The sequence below is a fragment of the Coloeus monedula genome (genome assembly GCF_965178545.1).
Source record: "Coloeus monedula genome assembly, chromosome: 6".
NCBI lineage: Eukaryota > Metazoa > Chordata > Aves > Passeriformes > Corvidae > Coloeus > Coloeus monedula.
Window position 1 is genome coordinate 16,027,598 of NC_138786.1, and position 23,046 is coordinate 16,050,643.

The 23,046-nt window shown below is 47.4% G+C and overlaps 1 protein-coding gene across 2 annotated transcripts in view; it reads left to right on the forward strand.

The window, feature by feature from the left end:
• OSBPL5 (oxysterol binding protein like 5) overlaps positions 1–23,046 on the forward strand; it is a gene marked incomplete at its 3' end in the record, with an annotated part of 170,814 nt that overhangs the window by 116,485 nt on the left and 31,283 nt on the right. For both annotated transcript variants that reach the window (XM_082284502.1, XM_082284501.1), the window contains exons 9-10: positions 1,962–2,133; positions 22,653–22,872. In XM_082284502.1, coding sequence (XP_082140628.1) covers positions 1,962–2,133; positions 22,653–22,872 — 392 coding nt within the window. The remainder of the gene's footprint in view (positions 1–1,961; positions 2,134–22,652; positions 22,873–23,046) is intronic.

The window sequence follows — 23,046 nt, forward strand, 5'->3', positions numbered from 1 at the left end:
CTCTCACTCCGTGGAACTGCAAGAGAAAAGCAAATTTAAAGGCAGAGGAGAGTCAAAGCAGGGAGCCTGAGCAGGAGTGTGCTCCCTTGCATGGCACAGCCTGAAACAGATTTGGATAGTGGTGGGTTTGGAGGAGAAGGGATGTGTAGGAGGAGGTGGATTTTTGCTCAGTGCAGCCATTAACTCAAATGGGTTATCCATGCAAATCCTCCACATAGGATAGAGAAAGGAATAAATCTCTGTCTGTAAAGCCTTAATGAAAGAATATTTTTTAAATACCAAATAGTGTGAAATCAATTCCAACAGCATTCAACCTTTCTAATCTTTTATTAACCATTATTTGTGATGTTATTATTAAATCATAAGCTGATGCTGAAGGAATTTGTGGGATGAAATTAGAATAAATGACTGGGGCTCTGCAGTGTTTGTAGCTAAATGTTCAAGTGCAATTCTTCAAAGATCTGAGGTATTTTTATTTCACTGATTGAAGCTTTGTATCAAAGCAAGCACTGAAAGCCGCTCAAATTGTATATAAATATTTCTTTATATACATGTTCTAGGGTTTTTTTTGTAAACTCTCATTGATCTTATAGAGACAAATTTTGGTCATATTGAAGTTGATGGGAATTCTGCCCAAGAGAGCAGCAGGACCCAGTGAGATTTATGCATGTGCTTGATGCTATGTGATAGAAAAGAATCTAATGGAAAATTTTGCCAAATGGGTCCAGGAATGAATGTAGTCCAGGGAAACCCTGTTTGTAGCACTTGCCATTGCTAGAGCAAAATCCTTTGTTTCCTTCACTGCCTCTCAATCACACTTCCGATTATTGCAAAATGTGTTCTGAGAAGTGTAATGAAGAGCTCTGTTTTACAAGCTTGAAATTAGAGGATGACTCCCTTGATACTTCAATTCTCGAATGTTCAGCCAATTTGCATGTGCCCTGGCCTCATTAATGACTACACTACAGAAGCAGGCTATTTTCAGGTGTTTCCAGGAGTACAGCAGCTCCAGCACTGTGGTGGTTGGGCTTTTGCACACAGCTTTGTAGCCTTGTCTGGATTATTGCAAAAGGAGCCGAGGTTCAGTTTTGTTTCCTGTGCTTTTCATTTGCTGTCTGTCTGTGGGCCCTGTGCAGGCCATAATGAATTCCAATGTGGCTGTGCACAGGAACTGCAGTTTATCTTGGCTCTGTGCCACGGTTATAGTTTCTGCAAAATCAACCCTTCAGGTAAAGATTTTTTTTGTGGCAAGAAAAAATAATGCCCCACCCAGATTATCTGATGGACGAGGCAGAGAGAAGGAATGGAAAAAAAAAAAAGCCAAGAAAGAGGGAAAATGAACAGCCTGACAACTTTCTCTTCTCAATCACTCTGTCACGTATTGACCGTCCTGGACCTTGATTGGAATGATGGTTACTGCAGCACTACACCCAGCGAGGGACCCCTGAGCAGGCTGTGGTTCAGTGATCCCAAAGTAAGCAGGGACCTCTCCCGTGCGGCTCAGTGCCCCGGTATCTCCCTGCCATTGGGAAGTGCGTGAGGTGGGATGCCAAGTGCTGAATGTGTTTTGGGGAGTGCATTACTTGCAGATATGAGATGCTGGGTGGTGTGGAATCACCGTACCCATACACATTCCCTGCATCTCAGACTAAATCAGAAAGGGGCAATGGGATGTGAACAAGTTGTGGGAGATCAGAAGGAGATGTTATTAGGGAAGAGGGAGTTGGGGTGAGCTTCCCATGGTATCACCCATGCAGATGTATTACTCATGCAGCCACTAAAACACACCATTCCCGGCAAGATAAAATAGAGATTATGTATAGGAAAAATATATTCTGCACAGTGACTTCCTGAATTATAATGATAATGAGCTTTACTCCAGGCAAGAAACTTTTGAGAAGCAATGCATGAATTGTGTTATTTACTCTGCTATGCTTAAATAATTCCTTTTGTTTCCACAGGCCGATGCTGGCTGGATGCTTTGGAGCTTGCCCTGCGTTGTTCCAGCCTCTTCCGGCTCAGTGCCTCCAAGCAGGGAAAGGATGGAGACGTGAACTGCTCGAGTGATTCTGCACATGCGGGGCTCAACCACCTCTTGCACACCAGTGCTATGTCAGACCAGGATTTCTTCCAGTAAGATGAGGCTATTACTCCTTAATGCAGAGAGAGGTGTCAATTATGGCTCAAGCTTTAGCGTAATCTAGCCAGAGTCCGCTGAGGAAATCTGTTTAAAAACCAGCTTGTGTGTTCTGCTGCTGCATCCCTCACTCATATATGGGCTTGGTGTTGCCACCTAATGCTTGAACACACGGGCTAGGGGAAATCTCAGCTGTGTTTATTTGTACATAAAGAACTTTATTCTGTTCCCTGCTTGGGCCAAAATGGTGTCTGGCGATGCCAGCATGAAAAATGCCTTAGGCGCCTGAGTAAAGATTGCAAAATCTAGCTGCTGCAGTTACAAAGATACAGTCACTAACAATGTCTGTGTGTTGCTAGCACATATGGCTCTGAGTCTCATCTATTTTTTAATAATGTGTACTCTTCCCCAGTAATACTGTGTCATAGTCAGCAGAGTGCATACACTGCCTCCTTAGTTTATAATTACTTTCTCTCTAGGGGTTTTGAGTGGCGTCCAATTTCTTCCTTGATGAATCAGATAAATTTTTACATAAGGGAAAAAGTCCCCACAGCCTCCTTTCTATTCATATTCCTGGTGTTACTGCAGCATTTTGGAACATCAAAGCTCTCTACACGTTAAACAGCCCCAGGCCTTTCTGTTGCTTATAGCTGAATAAACAACTTCATATGTCCTCCTGGTATAGACATTTGGCCTTTGGAGTGAAAACTGGGAGAGGTACTGTCTATTTCTAGTTCTGCTGATTGGAATTTGACTTTTAGAGTTCACAGCAATGCACCATCGGTTATGCAGTTTCTAGGGTAGCAATTCTTGCAGTCTGCAAAGATGATGCCTTGCAGAGCAGGACCTCACCATTAAGAGGTTTTCTTGGTCTCTGTTGTAACAGCAGCTGGGGTCTGAGTCCTCTTCAGAGTGTGAAGGTATCTCTGGCCCCATGGGACCAAAGGGGTGCAGCATTTCAATCTGCCCTTTGGCCTGATAGGTTCTGGTATTCCCAGCATGTGTTCTCCAGTCTGGGAGAAGAACACCGGTTCGGGTTTATATCTATAGTTTGAAGAAGAGCTTTACTGAAGAGCAGTTGTTCTGGTTTGGCCAAATTTAGAAATATATCCTCTGAGAGAAGGCAGGTCACTATCGCTCCCCCACCAGGTTTGGGAAAAATAAATTTTCCTCGAAGGAAAGTGAAGGAGATAAAAACTATTTCTTTAACAAACACATGAGAAAAGGATAATAATGTATCCTGGGTTGCAGTGTATTCTATTACCATCCTCATGAGCTGTTGAAATCAGGTGGGGCAGTGTTTCCTTTGCCTCCTCCCCCCAGACTATCTTTCTGTTAATGGCCCATCATTGTCCTGCCTCATGACTCAGAGATAACTCCCTCCGGACTATCTTCTGTTAATGAGCCTCATCAACACTTGGCCTTATGACCCCATTGTGAGATGCTCCACCCAGAGGGAGGAACCAAGCATCCCATCCTGGATATAATCTGAGATTCTGAACACCAGAGACAACCTTTCCACTGGATTTCCAGAGGATAGGAGCTACATAGCTACCACTGGACCTTCTGAGGAAGAGCAGGCCCTTTCTGCAGGATCACTGCTTCAGAGGACTGCAGCCACCATTCTACCAGACTGCTACCACCACCTGGACTAACAGGGAGTCAGGATGTATCTTGACTCTTGTCAGTTTGAACCAGTGTTTTCTTTTATTTTTTCCTTTTCTTTAATTTCCCCATTAAATTGATATTCTGACTTGGTGCCTCCCACTGGTTTGTTTTCAAACTAGTACATATTTTTGGCGCCCATTGTGGGGCTTGCTCTTAGAGAAAGTCAGAATTACAACTTTGTATTAACAGAAACCTATTCACCATGGTGCTCAGCTCGTTTACATGGGTACTGTATCTTGCTCTCTCTATTTTTCCTCACATGGGGAACTACCTGCCTGTTGTATTACTCCTGTTAAAACCAGGGAATGGTATGAGAATTGCTTTAATGGTTTATTATGTCTATAGCATAATAACCTGTGAGGAGATGAATACCATTCGGAATATATACTCAATCTTGTTTGGCTGTCCTAGTCTGGGCTCCTATGTCTGGGATCTCCTCAACAATCACACCTAGCCCCTGGGGAAGGATTAAAGAATGTTTTTTTCCAGCCTTTCAGGCCTGACACAGCAGTTTTTGAAAATACTGAATTCCCTCTGGACGTCAAAGACGGCATAAACTTGCTGTTAGTTCTGCTTTGTCTTCTCTGTACAGCCTGCACCATGTACACCATGCTTAGAATCAGAGCTATGGCACAGCATCCTCAGGATGAGGGAGGGAAAAAGAGCAGAGCAACAAACAGCATGTCTACACAGACTGTCACAAAGAAGAAAGGAACCAAACACAAAGTAACAGTGTCAATCTCTACACAGACTGACACAGAGGAGAAAGAGACCAAATGCAAAACAACAGGGTCCATGTCTACGCAGACTGACACAGAGGAGAAAGGAACCAAAGGCGCTGTCAGCATCTCCACACAAACTGTCACTGAACCAGAAGAGCCTAAACCAATTGCAGTTGCCCCCGTTCAGAAGAAGAAATCAAAAAGCAAATCAGCCCGCATTGTGACTGACGAGGATGCAGCAGGACCTTCGCACCCAGCAGAAGAGGCAGAGCCAGAGATCATCACTCGGTCGCTATCCCTGGGTGAGCTGCGAGACCTGCGGAGGGAATTCACCCGCCAGACGAACGAGTCTATCCTGACCTGGCTGCTCCGCATCTGGGACGCTGCAGCCAATGACACCATTCTGGACGGAAGTGAGGCCAGGCAGCTGGGATCTCTGTCCCGGGATGTGGTCATTGACCAGGGGATTGGGAGAACCCAAGAAACTCTCAGCCTCTGGCGGCTACTGCTGACAAGTGTAAGGGACAGGTACCTTTGTAAAGAAGACCTCCAGGTGCACCAAGGGAAATGGAGCACAATGGAACAAGGTATCTGGTGCCTGAGGGAATTGGCTGTGCTGGAGCTCATTTTCTCAGAAGACGAGAGATTTCCTAAGAGCCTGCATGGTGTCCAGTGCACGTCACAGATGTGGTTGAGGTTCGCACGCCTTGGACCAGAGATGTACTCCCGTTACCTGGCAACGCTGCAATGGAGGGAAGGCGAGGACAGGGTGGGTGTCTTGGTGAACAAACTGAGGATTTACAAGGACAGCGTCACAGCCCCGTTTCGCACTCATGTCTCGTCCGTGGAAACAAGGCTGGCTGAGCAAGTCCGGAGCTTGATTGAGGAAGGCCATCAGAAACTGAAAAAGGAACTTAAGGTAGAGATTTACCACATCTCACCAGAACCAACAAGAGTCTCTGCCATTAGGAGCAGGTGTCCCCCAACCAGGGACAGAGGATACACCCCACGAGGTAATCTCTGGTTTTTCCGTCAGGAACATGGAGAAGACATGAGTAAGTGGGTTGGAAAACCCACTGCCTCCTTAGCAGCCAGGGCACGTGAACTAAAAAGAGGGACAACTACCACAAGAAGCTCATCTAGAGTCAACGCTGCTCCGGTCTCTCTCGCACAGAACTCCAGACGGTATAGGAATGATAATCTGACCGATCCTCTTGAAGGGACTTCAGGAGCATATTCACCAGAAGGGAGCAACGTGTACCATGACCAGGAATAGAGCGGCCCTGCCTCTAGCCAGGTAGAGGAGAGGGATAATCGGGTCTTTTGGGCTGTGTGGACCCAATGGCCTGGCACATCTGACCCACAAAAATACACGGCTTTGGTTGATACCGGTTCTCAATGCACTCTGATGCCATCAAGGTATGTGGGAGCAGAACCCATTTCTATTTCTGGGGTGACAGGAGGATCCCAGCAGCTGACTGTACTGGAAACTGAAGTGAGTTTAACTGGGAACAAGTAGCAGAAACACCCCATCATGGCTGGCCCAGAGGCCCCGTGCATTCTCGGCATAGACTATTCTCAGAAATGGATATTTCAAGCACCCAAAATGACATTGTTGGGCTTTTGGGATAGCTGCTGTGGAGACAGAAGATATCAGACAACTGAGTACATTGCCTGGCCTCTCAGATGACCCCTCTGCCGTGAGACTGCTGAGAGTTACAGAACAACAGGTGCCAATCGCCACAGCAACAGTGCACTGTCGGCAATACCGCACCGACAGAGACTCTGTGGTTTCCGTCCATGAGATGATTCGCAAACTGGAGAGCCAAGGGGTGGTGTCCTGGGTTGCAGTGTATTCTATTACCATCCCCATCAGCCGTTGAAATCAGGTGGGGCAGTGTTTCCTTGCCTCCTCCCCCCAGACTATCTTGCTGTTGATGGCCCATCATTGTCCTGCCGCCTGACTCATAGATAACTCCCTCTGGACTATCATCTGTTAATGAGCCCAATCAACACCTGGCCTTATGACTCATTACCCCATTGTGAGATGCTCCACCCAGAGGGAGGAACCAAGCATCCCAGCGTGGATATAAGCTGAGGTTGAAAACCAGAGAGGAGACCTTTCCACTGGATTTCCAGAGGACAGGAGCTACACAGTCACCATTGGACCTTCTGAGGAGGAGCAGACCCTTCCTTTTCCTACAGGATTGCCACTTCGGGAGGACTGCAGCCACCATTCTACCAGACCACCACCACCACCCTGACTAACAGGGTGCCAGGTTGTATCTTAACTCTGTCAGTTTAACCCAGTGTTATCCGCTTCTATTGGGTTTTCTTTGTTTTTCTTTCCCCCTCCTTTTATTTCCCTATTAAATTGTTATTCTGACTTGGTGTCTCCCACTAGTTTGTTTTCAAACTAGTACATAATTTGGCGCCCAACGTGGGGCAGGCTGCTGAGAAAAGTCAGAATTACAATTTCGTATTGTAGAAGCCACCTACTCACTATGATGTTCAACATTCTTACATGGGTCTTGTACCTGGCTCTCTATATTTTTCCGCACATGGGGAGCTATCTGCCGATTGCAATGCTCCTGTGTAGACCAGGGTATGGTATAAAATTTGCTTTATTAGTCTATTATGCCTACTGCATGATAACCTCCGAGACAATGAACATAATTCAGAATATATACTCAACTTTATCTGCTTGTCCTACTTTAGGCTGCTACATCTGGGGCTTCAACAATCATACCCAGCCCCTGGGGGGAGGATTAAAGAATGCTTTTTTCCAGCCTTTCAGACCGGACACAGCAGTTTTTGAAAATATTGAGTTCCCTGTGGATGTTAAGGATGGCATAATCTTCTTGTCAGTTCTCTTCTCTTTTTTCTCTATGACCTGCACTGTGTACACCATGCTTAGGATCAGAGCTATGGCACAGCATCCCCAGGATGAGAGGAAAAAAAAGAGCCGAGCAACAAGCACAATGTCTACACAGATTGTCGCAAAGAAGAAAGGAACCAAAAGCATAGTGACAGCATCCATCCCTACGCAGACTGACGCAGAGGAGAAAGAACCCAGACGCAAGACTGCAGCATCCATGTCTACGCAGACTGACGCAGAGGAGAAAGAACCCAGACACAAGACCACAGCGTCCATGTCCACGCAGACTGACGCAGAGGAGAAAGAACCCAGACGCAAGACTGCAGCGTCTATGTCCACGCAGACTGACGCAGAGGAGGAAAAAACCAAAGGCGCTGTCAGCATCTCCACACAAACTGTTACTGAACCAGAACAGCCTAAACCGATTGCAGTTGCCCCCGTTCAGAAGAAGAAATCAAAAAGCAAATCAGTCCGCATAGTGACTGACGAGGATGCAGCAGGACCTTCGCACCCAGCAGAAGAGGCAGAGCCAGAGATCATCACTCGGTCGCTATCCCTGGGTGAGCTGCGAGACCTGCGGAGGGAATTCACCCGCCAGACAAACGAGTCTATCCTGACCTGGCTGCTCCGCATCTGGGACGCTGCAGCCAATGACACCATTCTGGACGGAAGTGAGGCCAGGCAGCTGGGATCTCTGTCCCGGGATGTGGTCATTGACCAGGGGATCGGGAGAACCCAAGAAACTCTCAGCCTCTGGCGGCGACTGCTTACAAGTGTAAGGGACAGGTACCTTTGTAAAGAAGACCTCCAGGTGCACCAAGGGAAATGGAGCACAATGGAACAAGGTATCCGGTGCCTGAGGGAATTGGCTGTGCTGGAGATAATTTTCTCAGAAGATGAGAGATTTCCGAAGAGCCCAGATGGTGTCCAGTGCACATCACAGATGTGGTTGAGGTTCGCACGCCTTGGACCAGAGATATACTCCCGTTACCTGGCAACACTGCAATGGAGGGAAGGTGAGGACAGGGTGGGTGTCTTGGTGAACAAACTGAGGATTTACGAGGACACCGTCACAGCCCCATTTCGCACTCATGTCTCATCTGTGGAAACAAGGCTGGCTGAGCAAGTCCGGAGCTTGATCGAAGAAGGCCATCAGAAACTGAAAAAGGAACTTAAGGAAGAGATTTACCCGATCTTGCCAGAACCAACAAGAGTCTCTGCCATTAGGAGCCGGCGTCCCCCAACCAGGGAGAGAGGATACACCCCACGAGGTAACCTCTGGTTTTTCCTTCAGGAACATGGAGAAGACATGAGTAAGTGGGATGGAAAACCCACCTCGTCCTTAGCAGCTCGGGTACGTGAACTAAAAAGAGGGACAACTACCACAAGAAGCGCATCTAGAGTCAATATTGCTCCGGTCTCTCGCACACAGAACTCCAGACGGTACCGGAATGATAATATGACCGATCCTCTTGAAGGGACCTCAGGAACGTATTCACCGGAAGGGAGCAACATGCAACATGACCAGGAATAGAGGGGCCCTGCCTCTAGCCAGGTAGAGGAAAGGGAGAATCGGGTCTTTTGGACTGTGTGGGTCCGATGGCCTGGCACATCTGACCCACAAAAATACACGGCTTTGGTTGACACCGGTGCTCAATGTACTCTGATGCCATCAAGGTATGTGGGAGCAGAACCCATTTCTATTTCTGGAGTGACAGGAGGATCCCAGCAGCTGACTGTACTGGAAGCTGAAGTGAGTTTAACCGGGAACGAGTGGCAGAAACACCCCATTGTGACGGGCCCGGAGGTCCCGTGCATTCTCGGCATAGACTATCTCAGAAATGGGTATTTCAAGGACCCAAAAGGACATCGTTGGGCTTTTGGGATAGCTGCTGTGGAGACAGAAGATATCAGACAACTGAGTACATTGCCTGGCCTCTCAGATGACCCCTCTGCTGTGGGACTGCTGAGAGTTGAAGAACAACAGGTGCCAATCGCCACAGCAACAGTGCACCGTCGGCAATATCGCACCGACAGAGACTCTGTGGTTCCCATCCATGAGATGATTCGCAAACTGGAGAGCCAAGGGGTGGTCAGCAAGGCCCATTCACCTTTCAACAGCCCTATATGGCCAGTGCGTAAGTCCAGTGGAGAATGGAGGCTGACGGTGGACTACCGTGGCCTGAATGAGGTCACGCCACCATTGAGCGCCGCTGTGCCGGACATGTTGGAACTTCAGTACGAGCTGGAGTCCAAAGCAGCGAAGTGGTACTCTACTATTGACATTGCCAATGCCTTCTTCTCCATTCCTTTGGCAGCAGAATGCAGGCCCCAGTTTGCTTTTACCTGGAAGGGTGTGCAATACACCTGGAATCGACTGCCCCAGGGGTGGAAGCACAGTCCCACCATTTGCCACGGACTGATCCAGACTGCATTGGAAAAGGGTGAGGCTCCAGAACATCTGCAATACATCGATGACATCATTGTGTGGGGAAACACAGCAAAGGAAGTGTTTGAGAAAGGAGAGAAAATCATCCAGATTCTCCTGGAAGCTGGCTTTGCCATCAAAAGGAGCAAAGTCAAGGGACCTGCTCAAGAGATCCAGTTCCTGGGAGTAAAGTGGCAAGATGGACGGCGTCAGATTCCCACTGAGGTCATCAATAAGATCACTGCGATGTCTCCACCGACCAACAAGAAGGAAACACAAGCTTTCCTAGGCGCCATAGGTTTCTGGAGGATGCACATTCCCGAGTACAGCCAGATCGTGAGTCCTCTCTACCTGGTTACCCGCAAGAAGAATGATTTCCACTGGGGCCCTGAACAGCAGCAAGCCTTCGCCCAGATCAAGCAGGAAATCGCTCATGCGGTAGCCCTTGGCCCAGTCAGGACAGGACCAGAGGTGAAGAACGTGCTCTACTCTGCAGCCGGGAACAATGGTCTGTCCTGGAGCCTCTGGCAGAAGGTGCCTGGTGAGACTCGTGGCCGACCACTGGGATTCTGGAGCCGAAGCTACAGAGGGTCTGAAGCCAACTACACTCCCACAGAGAAGGAAATCTTGGCAGCCTATGAAGGAGTCCAAGCTGCCTCTGAGGTAATTGGCACTGAAGCACAGTTGCTTCTGGCACCCCGACTACCGGTGCTGGGTTGGATGTTCAAGGGAAAGGTTCCTTCCACGCATCACGCCACCGACACCACATGGAGCAAATGGATCGCCCTCATCACACAGCGTGCCCGTATTGGAAACCCGAATCGCCCTGGGATTCTAGAAATTATAACAAACTGGCCTGAAGGTGAGACTTTTGGATTATCTTCTGAAGAAGAGGAAGAGCAAGTGACTCGTGCTGAGGAAGCCCCACCATATAATGAGCTACCGGAGACTGAAAGACGTTATGCCCTCTTCACTGATGGTTCCTGCCGAATTGTAGGCGCTAACCGAAAGTGGAAAGCTGCAGTATGGAGCCCCACACGACGAGTTGCACAAGCTACCGAGGGACAAGGTGGATCGAGTCAGGTTGCAGAGCTTAAAGCCGTCCAGCTGGCTTTGGATATTGCTGAACGAGAGAAGTGGCCGAGGCTCTATCTCTACACCGACTCGTGGATGGTAGCTAATGCTCTGTGGGGATGGCTGGATCGCTGGAGAAAGGCCAACTGGCAGCGCAGAGGGAAACCCATCTGGGCCGCTGAGATTTGGCAGGACATCGCCACCCGAGTAGAGAAGCTGACCGTGAAGGTTCGACACGTGGATGCGCACGTACCCAAGAGTCGGGCTAATGAAGAGCATCGCAACAACGAGCAGGTGGACCGAGCTGCCAAGGTGAAAGTATCTCAGGTGGATCTGGACTGGCAGCACAAGGGAGAATTATTCCTAGCTCGTTGGGCCCATGATGCCTCTGGTCATCAGGGGAGAGATGCAACATACCGATGGGCCCGTGACCGAGGGGTGGACCTTTCCATGGACAGCATCTCACAGGTCATCCACAGTTGTGAGACCTGTGCTGCAATCAAACAGGCCAAGCGGGTGAAGCCTCTGTGGTACGGTGGACGATGGTCAAAGTACAGGTATGGGGAAGCCTGGCAGGTTGATTACATCACCCTTCCCCAAACCCGCCAAGGCAAGCGCTACGTGTTGACCATGGTTGAAGCAACCACTGGATGGCTGGAGACCTACCCTGTGCCTCATGCTACAGCCCGGAACACCATCCTGGGCCTGGAAAAGCAAGTCCTGTGGAGACATGGCACCCCTGACAGGATCGAGTCGGACAACGGGACTCATTTTAAGAACAGCCTCATCAACACCTGGGCCAGAGAACACGGTATTGAATGGATATATCATATTCCTTATCATGCACCAGCTGCCGGAAAAGTTGAACGCTGCAATGGACTACTTAAAACCACTCTGAAGGCACTTGGTGGGGGGACCTTCAAAAATTGGGAAGTGAACTTAGCAAAGGCCACCTGGATGGTCAATACCCGAGGGTCCATCAATCGAGCTGGTCCCGCCGAGTCTGAACCCTTGCACACAGTGGATGGAGATAGAGTCCCTGCGGTACACCTGAGGGGTATTTTAGGAAAGACTGTTTGGATCAATCCCGCCTCAGGCAAAGGCAAACCCATCCGTGGGATTGTCTTTGCTCAAGGACCTGGTTGCACTTGGTGGGTAATGCAAAAAGATGGGGAAACCCATTGTGTACCGCAAGGAGACCTAATCTTAGGTGAGAACGGTGCGTAGGGTTTCATTGTGTATATATATATATATATATATATATATATATACATATGTGTGTGTAGAGTTTAAAGAAGGTATTGATTTGGGATGATGTAGATGGTAATAGAATAAGGGGTGGATAATGTCCTGGGTTGCAGTGTATTCTATTACCATCCCCATCAGCCGTTGAAATCAGGTGGGGCAGTGTTTCCTTGCCTCCTCCCCCCAGACTATCTTGCTGTTGATGGCCCATCATTGTCCTGCCGCCTGACTCATAGATAACTCCCTCTGGACTATCATCTGTTAATGAGCCCAATCAACACCTGGCCTTATGACTCATTACCCCATTGTGAGATGCTCCACCCAGAGGGAGGAACCAAGCATCCCAGCGTGGATATAAGCTGAGGTTGAAAACCAGAGAGGAGACCTTTCCACTGGATTTCCAGAGGACAGGAGCTACACAGTCACCATTGGACCTTCTGAGGAGGAGCAGACCCTTCCTTTTCCTACAGGATTGCCACTTCGGGAGGACTGCAGCCACCATTCTACCAGACCACCACCACCACCCTGACTAACAGGGTGCCAGGTTGTATCTTAACTCTGTCAGTTTAACCCAGTGTTATCCGCTTCTATTGGGTTTTCTTTGTTTTTCTTTCCCCCTCCTTTTATTTCCCTATTAAATTGTTATTCTGACTTGGTGTCTCCCACTAGTTTGTTTTCAAACTAGTACAGGTGGTCAGCAAGGCCCATTCACCTTTCAACAGCCCTATATGGCCAGTGCATAAGTCCAGCGGAGAATGGAGACTGACGGTGGATTACTGTGGCCTGAATGAGGTCACGCCGCCATTGAGCGCTGCCGTGCTGGACATGTTGGAACTTCAGTACGAGCTGGAGTCCAAAGCAGTGAAGTGGTACTCTACTATTGACATTGCCAATGCCTTCTTCTCCATTCCTTTGGCAGCAGAATGCAGGCCCCAGTTTGCTTTCACCTGGAGGGGTGTGCAATACACCTGGAACCGACTGCCCCAGGGGTGGAAGCACAGTCCCACCATTTGCCATGGACTGATCCAGACTGCATTGGAAAAGGGTGAGGCTCCAGAACATCTGCAATACATCGACAACATCATCGTGTGGGGAAACACAGCAAAGGAAGTGTTTGAGAAAGGAGAGAAAATCATCCAGATTCTCCTGGAAGCTGGCTTTGCCATCAAAAGGAGCAAAGTCAAGGGACCTGCCCGAGAGATCCAGTTCCTGGGAGTAAAGTGGCAAGATGGATGACATCAGATTCCCATTGAGGTCATCAATAAGATCACAGCAATGTCTCTACCAACCAGCAAGAAGAAAACACAAGCTTTCCTAGGCGCCATAGGTTTTTGGAGAATGCACATTCCTGAGTACAGCCAGATCATGAGCCCTCTCTACCTGGTTACCCGCAAGAAGAATGATTTCCACTGGGGCCCTGAACAGCAGCAAGCCTTCGCCCAGATCAAGCAGGAAATCACTCACACTGTAGCCCTTGGCCCAGTCAGGACAGGACCAGAGGTGAAGAACGTGCTCTACTCTGCAGCTGGGAACAATGGTCTGTCCTGGAGCCTCTGGCAGAAGGTGCCTGGTGAGACTCGGGGCCGACCACTGGGATTCTGGAGCCGAAGCTACAGAGGGTCTGAAGCCAACTACACTCCCACAGAGAAGGAAATCTTGGCTGCCTATGAAGGAGTCCAAGCTGCCTCAGAGGTAATCGGCACTGAAGCACAGTTGCTTCTGGCACCCCGACTACCGGTGCTGGGTTGGATGTTCAAGGAAAGGGTTCCTTCCACGCATCACGCCACCGACACCACATGGAGCAAATGGATCGCCCTCATCACACAGCGTGCCCGTATTGGAAACCCGAATCGCCCTGGGGTTCTGGAAATTATAACAAACTGGCCTGAAGGTGAGACTTTTGGATTATTTTCTGAAGAAGAGGAAAAGCAAGTGACTCGTGCTGAGGAAGCCCCACCATATAATGAGCTACCGGAGACTGAAAGATGTTATGGCCTCTTCACTGGTGGTTCCTGCCGAATTGTAGGCGCTAACCAGAAGTGGAAAGCTGCAGTATGGAGCCCCATACAACAAGCTGCTCAAGCTACTGAGGGACAAGGTGGATCGAGTCAGGTTGCAGAGCTTAAAGCCATCCAGCTGGCTTTGGATATTGCTGAACGAGAGAAGTGGCTGAGGCTCTATCTCTACACCGACTCGTGGATGGTAGCTAATGCTCTGTGGGGATGGCTGGTTCGCTGGAGAAAGGCCAACTGGCAGCGCAGAGGGAAACCCATCTGGGCTGCTCGAGATTTGGCAGGACATCGCCGCCCGAGTAGAGAAGCTGACCGTGAAGGTTCGACACGTGGATGCACACGTACCCAAGAGTCGGGCTAATGAAGAGCATCGCAACAACGAGCAGGTGGACCGAGCTGCCAAGGTGAAAGTATCTCAGGTGGATCTGGACTGGCAGCACAAGGGAGAATTATTCCTAGCTCGTTGGGCCCATGATGCCTCTGGTCATCAGGGGAGAGATGCAACATACCGATGGGCCCGTGACCGAGGGGTGGACCTTTCCATGGACAGCATCTCACAGGTCATCCACAGTTGTGAGACCTGTGCTGCAATCAAACAGGCCAAGCAGGTGAAGCCTCTGTGGTATGGTGGGCAGTGGTCAAAGTACAGGTATGGGGAAGCCTGGCAAGTTGACTACATCACCCTTCCCCAAACCCGCCAAGGCAAGCGCTATGTGTTGACCATGGTTGAAGCAACCACTGGATGGCTGGAGACCTACCCTGTGCCTCATGCTACAGCCCGGAACACCATCCTAGGCCTGGAAAAGCAAGTCCTGTGGAGACATGGCACCCCTGACAAGATCGAGTCAGACAATGGGACTCATTTTAAGAACAGGCTCATCAACACCTGGGCCAGAGAACACGGTATCGAATGGATATATCGTATTCCTTATCATGCACCAGCTGCTAGAAAAGTCGAACGCTGCAATGGACTACTTAAAACCACCTTAAAGGTACTTGGTGGGGGGACCTTCAAAAATTGGGAAGTGAACTTAGCAAAGGCCACCTGGATGGTCAGTACCCGAGGGTCCATCAATCGAGCTGGTCCCGCCGAGTCTGAGCCCTTGCACACAGTGGATGGAGATAGAGTCCCTGCGGTACACCTGAGAGGTATTTTAGGAAAGACTGTTTGGGTTAATCCCACCTCAGGCAAAGGCAAACCCATCTGTGGGATTGTCTTTGCTCAAGGACCTGGTTACACTGGGTGGGTAATGCAGAAAGATGGGGAAACACGTTGTGTACCACAAGGAGACTTAATCTTAGGTGAGAACTGTGTGTAGGGTTTCATTGTATATATATGTATGTGTGTGTGTGTGTATGTATAGAGTTTAAGGAAGGTATTGATTTGGGATGATGTAGATGATAATAGAATAAGGGGTGGATAATGTCCTGGGTTGCAGTGTATTCTATTACCATCCTCATGAGCTGTTGAAATCAGGTGGGGCAGTGTTTCCTTGCCTCCTCCCCCCAGACTATCTTGCTGTTAATGGCCCATCATTGTCCTGCCACATGACTCAGAGATAACTCCCTCTGGACTATCTTCTGTTAATGAGCCTAATCAACACTTTGCCTCATGACTCATTACCCCATTGTGAGATGCTCCACCCAGAGGGAGGAACCAAGCATTCCATCCTGGATATAGTCTGAGATTCTGAACACCAGTGACAACCCTTCCACTGGATTTCCAGAGGACAGGAGCTACATAGCCACCACTGGACCTTCCGAGGAAGAGCAGACCCTTTTCTACAGGATCACTGCTTTGACAGAACCACATCCACCACTTCAGGAGGACTGCAGCCACCATTTTATCGGACTTGCACCACCACCCTGACTAACAGGGAGTCAGGTTGTATCTTGACTGGGTCAGTTCAAACCAGTGTTTTATTTTTTCCTTTTCTTTAATTTCCCCATTAAATTGATATTCTGACTTGGTGCCTCCCACTAGTTTGTTTTCAAACTAGTACATAATGCTAAATAATAAAATTTCACTGTGGGGAAAAAGCCTGGGAAAGTGTTAGAGTCCTCCCTTTGGTCTCCTCGGAGCTGGGAGTTGGCCCAGAGCCAGGCCCTGTGTGCTTGGTGGAAAGTCCTCCCGATGTGTTCTGGATATTGAAGCAGTCCTGCAGAAAAGGGAGAAAATCTAAAATTCTAGGGAAGGAAAAAAGTTCAACTCTCAGTCTCTCTCTGGAGAAAAAGAAACGGAAAAACTGGCCAAAAGAAACTGAAAAACTGGCCAAACGCTGACTGGAAAAAAACCGCGAGCCAGCTGCTTCCTCACTCCCCTACGGCAGCTGGGAAAAAAAAGTCACTATCTCTGTGTGGCCTTGAACAAGCTGCAAACTGCTTTGAAAACGTTTTGCCCAGTTTTTCCTTCCCCCTCTCAGGCTCAGTTTAATTTCTGGGCATAGGGCAGCAATATGGGATACACATCATAAAGTCACCCCAAGACGTTAGTGGGGGTGTAGCGGGTTGAGTTCAAAACTGGGCAGAAACACCAAGTGTAGTGGTTTGGGTTTAAAATATTCATTACTTACTTATTTTCCTTCTGTGAGATAAGAATTAGGAGAAAGCAAAGCAGGCACAAACCTTAAACAGTTGCAGTACAATGAAAGAGTTTTATTACTAATAGAATTAAAAGTAAAGAGAAGTAACAAGAAATTAAAGCAAATCCCCCCCCCCCCCCCATCCTTTCCAGCACTTCTCTCCTTTTACCCAACTCGCACAAAGGATAACAGAACATGGGATGTTAGTCAGTGTTCCAGTTCTTGAAAAGTCTCTCTCTTATGATTAAGGAAAAAAAAGGGTTTTCTTCAGTTGCACGTGGTTCCCAAACTGCCACCAACAGCAGATCCGCCCGGAAACAAACAATCTGCTGTGGTGTTAAGCATCTCTTCCATGAAAAATCTCACAGTTCCTTCACACTGCAAAACATGGGCCATCACATGGGGTTATTCATCTTTTTAAGGATAAGTTATTTTGGCCTGCACACAAAGGCTTTCTTCGCCACAAGTCTCTAAAAACCTCTCACTGCTTCTATATAGCCTGGCATAGGCACTCTTCACAATCTTCACAGGCTACACGTTGATTCTCCATCCCCCATGTACTTCAAATGGATTAAAGAGACAAACAGTTTGTGGTATTACAGTTTCTTACCACGGCATGCAGGAGGTCTTTTTAAGCTATGTGCGAGAATCGCGGCACCGCCCTCTTTTCTCCCGCCGCCATTTCCAGCTCCGTCCCACGTGACTCACTTCTCTTTCTCTCTGACTGACACCGCCATGCTGAAGAGTGTTCTTGTTCAGCCTTTACGGTGGGGAAAGCCTCGCTCCCTTTGTGCTGCTGGCTGTGTGGTGTCTTCTTCAGTTCAGCACGAAGTGTGCTGGCTGCAGACAGGAGGCTCTGCCGGCTCCCGCTGACTCCGCTGGCTCCGCATGGAGAGGAGAGGGACCCGCCTGTCCCCAGAAGCTGCGCTGGATGGGTTTAGCTGTGAGCAGTCCATGGCTGGGTTTAGCTGTGAGCAGTCCATGGCTGGTTTTAGCTGCCTGTGGCTCTGAGGCAGTCCCCCCCCAGCCACCCAGGGTCTGTGCTGCAGTGTTGGGAAAGGGGGGAAGGGGCAGTGACCCCGGCCCGGCCCGGCGGGGCCTGGAGGCTTGGAGCCCCCCCACCTTCCAGCAGCCGAGCTCGGACAAAAGGGAAATCCCACCTTTCCGTGTGGTTTAAATATGTAAATTGTGAGAAGCGTCATTAGTCTAAAAGACTGTCCATCAACTCAGGTTCAACCCACTACAGGGGGAAGAGAAGGAAATCGAATGTCTCACCACATCATGTGCCCTAGTACTTGTGCAAATGTATCTGTTGCTCATGGGCTTGTTTCATAGTTTCCTTATGCCTGGGAACTCACTGTGATAATGAATTTAAGAATACAGTGGACTTGTTTTTTGGCTGATGGATGTGCGTACAGAAATATACATAATATTAAAATGGAGCCTGTGGCACTGAGGACACTCAGGCAAACCCATCTGCATCACTGTAAGGTGATGCAGAAGATAGGGTTAAAACTGTAGTAAAGTATTTCCTCAGAATATGATGCGTGAATGATGCTTAAGTGATGCCTCTATTTCGCCTCTTAGTTGTCCAGCATTAAAAGCCCCCTTGAAATATGGGGTTCAGCAGTAGTAGCACACATGGCAGAGTTTTCACCAGGACCGAGTACCCAAAATTGCAACCAGATTTTTCTTACAGGCTCAAATTTAAGCTGGGTCTGGTTCAAGCTGGGCGTTCAGCATCTGGTCATCTGGACAGTACACTCTCCTTTCTGAGTCATACCATGGTTCTGAATGTGTACCCAAATTCCCCAGTGCTTAAAACCCAGGGGAGTTTGAGGGTCGCAGGACAGGAGGATGACTTGCTGTCATCCCTGGAGGAATAAAGAATATTTAAATAAGGGAGAATGCAAACCCCAGACTGTGCAAGTGCTGAGCAAAGAATTTTTGGTTTGCCAGTGACAGTGGCTTTCTCACAGGGATTTAATCATTCTAATTAAATGTTTTCCTACGGGGAATCTTACCAATTAAATTGGCATGCAGTTGTTAGGGGGCCAGTTAATTACATTTAACTCTATCCTCAAATTAGCCAAACTACTCTGTCAAGAACAGAATAAGAAAGGGAAGATGATGGATATTATAGGGAGAACAAAACCCCTTTGGGAGCTGCAAAGGCGGATTTTCTGTTGAGCATTTGTCTGCTGGCTGCTTTGCTCCTTTCCTGCTGGGAAACAAATCAAGATTATACAGTGATTTCAAAATCCATGTCTTTAGCAGCATATAAAAATGAGAGAGAGAACTGTGTGAGTGAATCAAAGGCTAAAGTACTGTGTAAATCAGTGATTTTAGACAAGAGACTTTTAGGGCACCAGGCACTCTTCTTTTTAATATGCAGTTGTATTTCTTGTGGCTTCCATGTCTAATCTCCAGCAGCCCCAGGAATCTGGGTGGTTACTTGTTTGACAAGAACCAAAGTTTCTTCTTTGCTTTGTGTAGAAGAGTATCAAACCCTTTGTGGTATCACACCCAAAGAAGTCCTGGTCACCAACTGATGTTTCCAGGAATGCCACTTAGGGAATAAAGCACTGCTGTAAGAGAACTCTAACATGCTGAAACAGTAAATCAGTTATGAAAAATGCCAGGTTACCCATGTTCATGGTGGAAATCCAGTGTTGACTTGTGGCATAGTTATTTCCCCCCAGCTTTTGGAATCTGGTCCAAATCTCATTGGAAGCCCCTGGGAAGTCTTTACATTGATTTGTTGGCCAAGCTCATGGCATGGCTTTTGTTTTTAGCATATCATACGTATACAGTGGTGATTCTCTTTGGAGGAAGAGCCTGGCTGCACTTCAGCATCTCAGATCCTCAGAATGAGAAGCATCTTGTTTTCCCTTTGGTTCCCCAGAGTGGTTCCATGGCTCTGGATGTAATAAATCTTGCCTTGTTTCTGGTGGTAGATAATCAGTGTACAGCTGATGGGAATTTGAAATGAATCTGATTTCCCTCTTGGACTAAATATGAAATCCTTAAAAAATACTGGTGGGGGCAGAAGGATGGTGGTGGTGGTGCTGAGAGAAAACTAAGAAAAGAGTCATTTACTCAATTGAAACTTCAAATATTTCCCAAATGTGAGGCAGGTGACACTGAAAAACCCTTGCTCTTCTTACAAATGTGAAATAGAAACAAGTGCTACTTCTCAGCCACGAGCCAAAAGCCTTACAATGAACTGTTCTTTCCAGCATTTTTACCTGATGGAGAAGACTTTTACTAGGTAAAGGGAGCAAAGCAACCACAGACAACACTCACATATTTAGCTGACCATTGAAAAATTAAGAAATAGATGAGGTATTTAAATGATCAACAACTAATATTTTCCTGGATCTACCATCCAGGGAACAACTGTGGTGAGGAACTGTGGGATAATCTCTCCAGACAGCTCTCGCCTCATCTTTTTTCTGCTTTATTATTTTAAATTAATGTATGTGTGATCTGTGCCTCCAGTGTATTTGGTTATCAGTCATTATATTTGCTGCTTCCTGGCTGAAAAAGAGAAGTAACATCCTGGCACTAGAACAATGAAGACACAATGTCTGATAGCAAATTATTAGTGCTGGCCATTGACTCTGATTTATGATCTTAGTTTTATTGCACAGTATAACTGTAAATTAAAAAACCTTGTGGTTTGTATATATAAACACTGTATATATCGATATCTATAGATATATATAGATATATGTGTATATATATATTTCCCCGTATGACAGCCGGTGAGGGGTCGGTAGCTCTGACCGAGGAAGCTGTGACCGGTCTGGAGAGATGGTCCCTGAGGCCCGGTGTCTTCTGTCAGCTGCTGGCTAGGAGGGCCCATGCAGAAGCTGTCAGTTCTTTAGTGATTGTGGGCTCGTGATTTCAGCTCAGCTCTGCAGGGCAGCCTCCAGGCCAGACCAGGGAGAGACGAGAGGCTCGTGTAGCTGTTCCACACGAGGGAGCTTTATTAGTCTGGAGAAGGGGAGCCAGGGACAAGCATCTCTCTGCCCTCACAGGGGCAGAGGGCTAGCTTTATAGGGATACAGGGGGTGGGTATCAGAGGGTAAAGGCCAGTGGGCTACAAAGGATCTGCATAGGGTCTCCCAGAGGATTCTGGGTTTGTCTTCTTCTTGCCGTAACTGAAAAAGTGGTTGCCTTTCCAGGGGAGTTCTGCTGGGAGATTGCTCAATCTCCTTATTTCAGCAGATGTCCCTCCAGAGCAGTGAGTGGGCATACCCTACACCCCCCATATGCAGACATACATATATTTACAAATGGAATTAAAAGAAAGATTTTCTACAGACATACATATACTTACAAATGGAATTAAAAGAAAGATTTTCTAAAAGCACAGAAAGATGTAAGATGACACTTCCAAAAGAACTCTAGGAACTGGGCTCTGCCAGAAACTGAGCTGTGGCTGTCACAATGTGGTTTACTTGGCAAGCTAAAAATCATGAGCTTATTTCAGTGCACAGTTGGAATTTGAGATCTTCTGAAAAGCTGATGCCAGTCCTGTGTTCTGATTCTTCTGTTAGTTTTTTTTTTTTAACTTAATCTGGCTCTACCTATCAATACCTAATTATCTTTTAAAAATAGAGAATAATGAGGGTGGGAACTTTACGCATTCACCTGTAGTAAAAATTGGAACATGCACAGAATGGTCTGGCAAAATGCCCATCATGTTCTTGAGAGAACATTCCCATGGACTGAGCAATCTTGGAGAGAAAGATGGACTACAGGAAGTAACAAAACTCTTCAAGGCTCAGGGCCTGTTTAGATCCTCTGAAACCCTTTGTATAGGTGGGAATCTTTTTTTATTGCTCTATCCAAGAGCAATTTTTCATGAGGTCGCAGTTAAGAAATTTTCAGAGGAAAGACAAGCTGAAAAGCTCAGCAAGTGAGAGTTAGGCCAGCCATGGAAGAGGTGATGTGTGTGCAGACATGTATGAATAAAGAAAACTGTTTCCTGTGATAAATGCTTGAAACACTTGAAAACACTTGAAAAAAGTGCATTTAGTGAATAGTTTTCAGCACCTGACCTCTGGCCCATGTAATCGTGTTTGCCATCTGCCAAATGAATCACATCTGCTTTTTCAAATGGAGATGCTATAGGTTACTTGAAAGAGAATTTTTGGCATTCTGTAAAGTCTGGGTCACTGAGCATGAAGCTTGTTACACCTTCCATGCTTTCCGTTAGATGCTGGTATAACTTGGGCATTCTTCTTAAATGTAATTGTCCAGTCCATGCTTTCAACTCAGTTCTTCCACACAGCATCATCTGGGGGAAGCACATTCTCCAGGTTGGTCTGGTGGATGAGGGAGGGGTATGTGTGTGTGAAAAGACTTGCTTCTGTTGATTTTTGAATTTGTCTTTTCTAGTGTAGGGCTGACTTAAGACCATCCTCTGTTGAAATAAAATAGCAATAGCACTGAAAAGAAAAGGTATCCCATAATGTCATATTTTTCATATGTGCTGCAATCCACTGATTGGCTTCTGTAAAGGGAAAAATCTCTCCTGATGGATACTTCAGTTCTCTAATCAGCAGTGTAGAGTTGTTGGAGGGCCCTTGCTCTGTATCCCTCCGGTCTCTGGGCTCCCATCTGGAGCCAGCAGCAGAGCTGTGTAAGGGTGGGTAAGTGGAGTGGAGCTGTGTGGCATGTTTTGAAAAGTGCAGTTTGGAGGGGAAGGTTTTGATGGGAAATATCTCATTCTTTCTGTGATAAACCCCTTGTTATTCAGGAAATCAATGTCTGAGACTGTCTTGGGCTGCACAGCCTATTCTGAGTCCTGGGGGTGTTTTTACTGTGTTTAAATAGCCTTAAGCAATGTGGCTTTGTGAATCAAACTGAAGCAAGTAATGAACTGTCTGTTGCAGGTTGAATGAATCAGCCCTGGAGAACAACCACCATTTGGAAAATGATGCTTTTTCAGACAAGTCGGAGAGAGACAACATAGAGGAGTCAGAGAATGAAGCACATGAGAACAGCCGGAAGACAAATGAAAGTGAGAGTGATCAGTCAGAAATACAGGGAGAGGTCTCTCCAGGAAGGAAGGGGACCACTTATATTGAGCAGGTCTATGAAGAATTTGGGGAGGTAAGAAAAAAAAATCTTGATTGCTGCCTGTTCCTGTTAAAATGTATCTGTTCATAGTATTTGTCATTCAGCCTTTTAGCTGTACGGCTGGTAACAGCCAACTTCATGAGTTCTGGTGTTTTACAGATAAAGCAAAGCACAGTTTTCTGCTAAATTACGTTGTGTTATCATGTG